This window comes from Gavialis gangeticus, unplaced genomic scaffold (genome assembly GCF_001723915.1).
Source record: "Gavialis gangeticus isolate Ggan-Ray unplaced genomic scaffold, GavGan_comp1, whole genome shotgun sequence".
Lineage (NCBI taxonomy): Eukaryota > Metazoa > Chordata > Crocodylia > Gavialidae > Gavialis > Gavialis gangeticus.
The window spans coordinates 32,287,192-32,295,084 of NW_017729004.1; the positions used below are offsets into that span (position 1 = coordinate 32,287,192).

At 40.1% G+C, this 7,893-nt stretch overlaps 1 protein-coding gene across 1 annotated transcript in view; it reads left to right on the forward strand.

The window, feature by feature from the left end:
* Positions 1–245: 245 nt before the first annotated feature.
* NRP1 (neuropilin 1) overlaps positions 246–7,893 on the forward strand; it is a 180,954-nt gene continuing 173,306 nt past the window's right edge. The window contains exon 1 of the mRNA XM_019507950.1: positions 246–296. Within this exon, the coding sequence (XP_019363495.1) occupies positions 246–296 (51 nt within the window). The remainder of the gene's footprint in view (positions 297–7,893) is intronic.

Here is a 7,893-nt window from a genome sequence, read left to right on the forward strand (position 1 = left end):
ACTGGTACTGTTACCACTTAAGTTTCCAACTTTGTCAAAACTAAGATAGATCACTTTTGTGGTTGTCATTCAGAAAGTTTACCCTATATGTACCTGTTTGCATGTTTTAGTCCCAAATCGACTTAATTTAGCATTCTACCCTACTTCTGCTTGGCAGCTACATTACTTAACCCTGTTCCTTTCTACAGAGTCTCTAGATGAAATCCATTCTAAGTTACGCAGTCATCATGAAACTATAGCGCTAAATGGATTTAAGTAGTTTGTCACACAAAAAGCGTCTGGGAGATGACATGAAAGTAAGTACAATATTTCTATCCATTTTCACAAAATAAGATTCAGGATTTTGTGACAGACTTAAAGAATATCTTAGCTGGCCATTGTCAAGAAAGCTTCTTTTGAATATTAATTTTTCCATAAAAGAGGCACAAATTATGATTTGAGCTTGCTCCCATTGCAGCTAGATTTTTTGTGCCCAACTTCTGGAGAGAGGCCAGAGGGGGCATCTAAATATGCACTTTAATGCGCAGTAGCCTATTTTACAGTGCATTAAAGTGTCACATAAAAAATCATGAAATTACACTAATGCACAGTAAAATAGACTACTGTGCATAAAGTGTCACTTAAAAAACAATCAGGACTCGTAGTAGAGATGATATCTTTTATTGGACCAACAAGATTTTGCAAGAAAATGACTTAAATTGCAAGCTTTCAAGCATAAACACCCTTCATCAGGCATTGGAGGAAAAACTGTAAAAGTTCTCCTGGCTAGAAATGAAAGTTCATATTTCACAGAGGAGTCAATAGATGTTTACTGAAAAAAAATGTTTGTAAAAATCTTGTTAGTCTATTAAAAGATATCATCTCTACTACAAGTCCTGATTGCTTTTTCTTCTAAACCAACATGACTACAACCTGGATACCTAATACACGGAAGATATTGAATTTTAGCTGATTTTTAAAAAGAAATCTTCATATTTTCCAAAGCAGGAAGCAACTGTGACCACCTGAAACCTGAAACGCTGCTCCTGCCTTTGTTTTGAGGTAATTTGCATCATCACAGAACCTCACAAGAGGTGAGAGACTCCAAGTCAGCTATGAACCAACTGCCCAGAGGAGTTTTCCATCTATTGACTCCTCTGTAAAATCCTATGAAATATGAACTTCCATTTCTACCCAAGAGAACTTTTACAATCTTTCCTCCAATGCCTGATGAAGGATGTTTGTGCCTGAAAACTTGCAATTAAAGACATTTTTTTGCAAAACTCTTGCTGATCTAATAAAAGATATCATCTCTACTACGAGTCCTGATTGCTTTTTCCTCTAGACCAGTATGGCTACAACCTGGATACCTAACTTTAAAAGCATACACTTTCAGTATGTCTATCTTGCTGGGATCCTTTGACCCTAGCTGACTACCTGCCCCTTGGGCACAGGGCTGGAACTGATGATCTTGTGAGGTCCCCTCCAGCCCTAATGTCTATGAAATCTATAAGTACTGCGCATTAGGACAGCCTAATGAGTATTTATTTACTACCTCACATTGGAGGTACTACATTTAATGTGCATTAGGAAATGCGCATTAACGCATGTGTAGACATGCCCGGTATCAGTAAAACATAGGTGGTGAGAATTACAGGAAGAAAATAGAGAACCAAAACAATTTTTCAAAATAGGCCTTTCCTATAAATATTTCACAGACCACCTTCACTCTACCCCCACCCCCCAAATAAGTTTAAGGAATGTCTATTAGTTAAATTTTCCATCACCTACCTCTTGTTTTCTTGACATGTCTGCAGTATGCCCCACATACTCAGTTTCAAGAACTCTGTTGGCTCTCCAGCTATACAGCTAACATAGGTTTTCCTTTTAAACTGAATTTTCTTGATAAAAATAACAGCAAAAATGTGAATATCTTTCTTTTTCAAAGCATCCTTCTGTGAAGGGCAGTGTTTCCACAGCAGAATTTTTACAGAAGTGGCAATAAGGGAAAAATATTAAAAGAAAGTGCTACAACTTCCAGGAATTGAGTCCATTAGATTAAACACATTATAAGTATTGTTCTCTAATTCCAAGCCCTATCTGAAATAGTATTTGCTAATACAAAGTCTAAGTGCCACCTCCATATCTGACCTCATAGCCTTAAGATACAACAACACGAGTGAGAGCTACATAAATCGACTACATTTAACCTAGCTGGATCAGATGGCAGTTGAAATGCACAATCCTTTGAATAAAAAAAAATCTACATATTAGTTGCTACTTCAATTTTGTGAGTTCCTGATTACCCTTATTAACAGGGGAAGCCAACTCACCTGAGATAATCTGTAGCCTAAAGTTTAATCCTTTTAAGTACCATTCTTAGAGTTCTGGTCAATCCACTATAGTCTACAAGTGGGTCCTCCGTTTGGTGTGTATGCCATTGCAAATGTTCCCGAGTTAATAAATAACCCAACCAAGCATTTAGCTGAAAAGACATTTAACATCAGCTGGAATAAGTGACAGACAAAATTATGATAGAGAACATTTACTGAAGAAGATGAAAGATGACTGAGAACAGGAACCTGATCTGTAATGAATGCAGTACAACTGCTTGTTTACAGTGATTGCTGCATTCCAGCGGACGGAGGTGCATGACAAAAATGCAGCATCCTGATGACAGCTTCCATTTTCTTAATAACATTTCATCCTTTCTAGCATTATTACATAAAATGTAAATGTATGAAGTAATATCCACAATATACAATAACAAAGTAATGTAATTATATATAATGTATAGAGATGGATAGATTTGATGAGGTAGACATTAATTTTTCTAGCCAAGATCACCAAAAGATTGGAAATACAAAGATAAATCTAACACTATTTTGTATTCTTTATGATCATATGTCTTTCATTTAGTGAAGCCATACATATCAAATGGCCTGTCTATGTCTTATGTTGAGCTGTTATCTTCACTGAAACACAAATACTGGTATATCATTTTTCTAAATAAGGTGAAAAACTAAAATTGATAAAAACAGCTTATTATCTAAGGAACTTTTATCATAATTTAGGGCATGATTTCTCTTCCTTTGAAGTCAGTGGGTGCATCTACAAGTGCACATTTACTGTGCAGTAACCAAAATTACTGCTCAGTATGAGTGCACCTCTACTCATGCATGCCCATGCTATGCAGTAAATATGGCGACTTATGCTGACTTGACCATAAATTTGATACCTGCATCATACAGGTATCAAATTTATGCCTGTTTAGTTACTACACAGTAATGCATGTGTAGACACCTTATTGCACAGTAACACTTTTTGTGTGGACTGACTTGGGACTAACTTTAAAACCTGCACATGTAGACACTGGTCTATTCCTGCTTACTGTGCAGTAACTTACTGTGCAGTAAACTTAAGCCAGTATAAATACATGTGTAGATACCCAATGAAGGTTTTATCCTTGCTCTCAATAGGAATGTGATCAGATCCTTAGCTTCAGACAGAACTATAGGTGTTATTTCTTTCATCATTGGTAATTACTTAAGAATCATTTTAGTCTACCAGGTATTGTTATTTCTTACTAATTTATCATTAAATATCAGTTAGGGTAATATATTGCCACAAATTCAATTATGCTTCACATATCCTTTTCTTACAGCCTAATTCAGAAAAGAAAAACAACGGCAAGTCAAGCCACAAACAATAGTTCAGGAAAAGGAAGGTTTGGAGAGATGGCTGAGTGAGAAAAAGGGGCAGGAAAGAGTTGTGTAAATGTAGAAAAGATTCCAGGAGAGATTACTGGTAACACAATGAGGGGCACATTTTAAGGAACTGAATAGAACAGAACAAAGCCTATGGAAGAGGAAAAGATCTTCCAGTATAAAAAAGAAAAAAAGAAAGAAAAAAAGAAAGAGAAAGAGTCTCTTTCAGATATATGTGGCTGCATTTTGGAGACAGCAGAAGGCAGGGTAGAAATGCACCTTATAGGATAGAGAAAACCATTGTATGTGAGAGTGAGTAGGAGGATGTACATTGTAGGAGGTGAAAACATATGGGGAAAGAAAGCTGTAGAGGAAGGCAAGTGTATGCATGATCTTAAAGATAAGGGAAAGAAGCTTGAGTTCAGGGCAGTAAAAGACAGGAAGCCATCTAGGAGATTTGGGGAAATGGTTGATGGAGCCAAAGAAACAGGAGAGGAGATGACATGAAAGCCTCATTTTGGACAGACACTACTTTAGCAGATAACTGAGAAACAGGAAGGCCAGAGAAGAGAGGATTACAAATAGACAAAGCGTGAACTAGAACCAGATAAAGAAACTATCACATATTAGCTTTGCTCCCAGATCTGCAATAAAAACTAATGGGATTACTTTGATATAAAGTCACAGTGCACATCTCTGTTTGTCAGAAGCTAATATCTTGGATGTTTTTAATTTGTTGTATTCTTTTTCAAAATAACTCCAAATAAATATGTCTACCTTCATGATTATTTGCTTGCCAAACTACGTTTTGTAATTAAATTTACTTCTGAGTTACATGAGTGAAGAAAAGAGGTAAACTTCAAAGTTGTTCTCTACTGTCGTTTAAATGACAAACTATATTTTTCATTTGGTGGTTTAAGTTTTATATTACATGATTTAGCTCAGGGCAAATATTTTGTATGGCTGCATTATAAACTTCTCAAGAAGCAGGTTTATAATGGAAGTGCAGACAATCTTCAATAAGGCATTATAAACATTAAATCAAATTTCAAAGCAGAGACGGATCTGAACCAAAAGCCTAGAGGTGACCACTCCATGAACTTTGGCACAAAGTAGATTCAGATTCAGACGTTACAACCCCAGCCAGCCCCAACTAGGATATCACATTATTGATATGAAGGTGTAAAGTTAAGCACATATGAAAGCATTTGCAGGATCAGTACAATAAAATGCAATAACCAAAATGTGAGAAATGGATTGCAGAACACAGGCTTCTGAGTGTTTCATTTGATTCTAGTTTATATTTTAGATGATTAAAGATTCAACATGTTCAGATAATAAATAAATGGAAACTGGGGGCAAGGTGCTTTCAGACAATATTTGATGATGCTCATACATGGATGGAAGAGTGTGCATGTGGGTGTCTGCAAGAAAGAGCTGAACAGAAAAAATAGATGGATGATATATGATAAGAGAAAAGATGTTCGTATGCTGAGTTGTGGTACAATATCATGCACACTCAGAATAATATAAAGGAAATCTAACTCAAGATCTCAATTTAGTTCTGAAGAAAGGAAGGAATCCTGCTTTAAAGGAGGTTACTGCTGTCTGGTAGCAAAATTGGATCTGCAGTCTAGTGGACACATCTCTATAAGGGAAAAGGAACCATAGATTCTCTATACCTTAGTACATGGCTATCCAACTGGTGGCCTGCAGGCCACATACAGCCCACAAGTTGCAACCTCCCCTCCCCCCAGGCTCCTGCCAGTCTGCCAGTCCCTCTGTCACTCCAGATGCAACAGCAGCCAGGGTCTCTGGTGCCTTTGCCCCCCACTCCTTCCTGTCTCCAGCTCAGGGGGCAGGGAAGTGTGGTGCAGAGTGGTTTGAGGAGCTGAGGATGCACTGCAGCTGTGGAAGGGGTTGCCCAAGTGGGCGTGCAGTACCGCAGTGGCACCATGCAGGTGCACAGTGCACAATCAGGGAATGGGACTGAGGGGCCAAAAGCCACAGGTTATGCAACCCCCAGCCCCTTAGAAGTTACACAGGCCTGCCTTAGACTGTTGTACGTAGTCCTGGGATATGGATTTAGTGCTCACCAGACAGGTGAGGTAGTGAAAGCAGCAATCATCCCTTTTTTTTTCAAAATATTACATGGATATTGCCTCCACATACATGGTGAATCTATTTGCTCTGTATTTACATGATTTATTTTAATTTTGATTATTTACATTTCTTTTAAAATATACAAAATAAAAGTACTCTAAGACAGAATATGCATTTAAAACATGAAAAAAGAACTTGCGTATCTGTTAGGAAAACAAAATCAAAAGACAGATGGGTTTTTGTTTGGAGCACCCTAGAATAATGCATTTGGGAATGGATTTATTCTCTCTTTAACTTCATAGAGATGCACAACAGAACAACACTAGTCCCAAAGGAAGAGAGCCATCATTTTCAGATGATGTGTAACATTTTAATACACTTATTCTTTGGGTGTTTGTTCAATAAGTAAAAATAAGACTATACTCAGCCTCTGAGACTGTTTTAAACACAAGTTATTAAAAACTCAATCAGACCCGAAATATGGAATTTACTAACTCAAAAAGTAGATACACCTCCTTGAAAAAGTTACATTGTGTCTCCAAAAGTGTCAGCTTAGCAGTTATATTAGAGAGAGCACCATCTTAGGGGTGTGCTATAGTGTGTCCACTCAGCATCTGTTCTTTAATAATCAGAGCAATGTCATCCCAGACCCCCGCTCCAAGCTACTGGAATATTACTAAGAAAGGCGGGGGGGAAATCTTAATGTGCCATCCATAAAATATACATCACAATTGATCAGAAGTGTATGATGGGTGCCGAGACTGACTGAAAACAGGGAAATGAGAAAAGGCTGAGACTAAACTTACTGTATTGAAGTCTGACTAGCAGCTGGCAGCCAGCTTTTGATGAGACAGGGACCAGTCTGCACGAAGGCATAGGTAAGGGTTGAGATGGAGGAATGAGAAGTGGGTATTCAGCTATGATTATGAGAACAAATTGCAACTGAACTTTGGATATGATGAGACTGGAATCAGGGAACAGAAGAATATCTGGTCCTGTGCCTGGCATTCAGGAGCAACAATTATGACAGAGGGCATGCTATAAGATAGTGATGAGCTAGATAGTCAGTTCTTCAAAGGACAGGACCATCTGCTCAGAAAGACAAAAGAATGGATAATGGAAATGAGGTGAGATTGAGTCAAGTTTGGAGGAGTCTGAGGCTGAGTGTGATTTCTCAGCAGGGCTACAACATGTCTGTAGCTTTGTTGCATGCGACTGCAGACTTACACAACTGTGTCTGAAAATTATTTCACCCACAGTTCCAGGGGACAGGGATTTATGCTCCGACTGCACGAGGCAAATGACCCTGGCTTCAATAGGGTCAAATCATTTTCTCACAGCATCCTTTAAAAAAATCTCTTTGTGGTATGAATTCCCTAATATCTGTTGGTTGTTGTGGTGGTGGTGGGAAGTTTTAACAGTGCTTGGCCCCACTGTACACTAGTAACAAATTGTTTCCCAGCACCGAGGAGGAAGAAGGAGGTGCTTGACAGCCTGCTGCAGCTGTAGACTGTTTTCCTAGAGCAGACCCATCCACCTTTCAGCCCTTAGAGGCCTTTCTCTACCCCTACCACAGCTCCCACAATAAAGGCAGTCCCGTTGAATCCAGGAGCTGCATGTGCCCTGCGTAAAGGGCTGCAGTAGGGAAGCCTTCAAGGCAGGCCAGTCGGGCAGAGCAAGGATGGCAGCTGGACAGAAAGGAAAGAAAGATGCGAAGGCCCCTGTAATCCCGATCCTGTCCCACTGCTCGCCAGCCAGCGCCTGTGCCCTGGTGCTGGGGGCACAGGGATGCAGTGATCTGCGTGCTAAGTATCTGGAGCTGGGCATTCCCTACCCCAGAAGGCACAGGCGGCCCCTCGGCATGGAGGGGGCAGGAGAGGTTGTGGTAAGGGGCGAGAAGACACCCAGGCTGGGGAAGGAAGACTTCGAAGATGGGAAGGGACGGGACGGGGAGAGGAGAGGAGCCCTGGCAGCGGGGCTGCAGGAGGGGGAGGCGGGCAGGAGCGGGGGAGTCTCCTCGCGGACGCTGCAGGGGGGCGCTGGAGGGCCCCGGCCATGCCCCGGCTCCCGCCTGCCCCTCACCCCGGGGCAGCCGCGGGCTGGC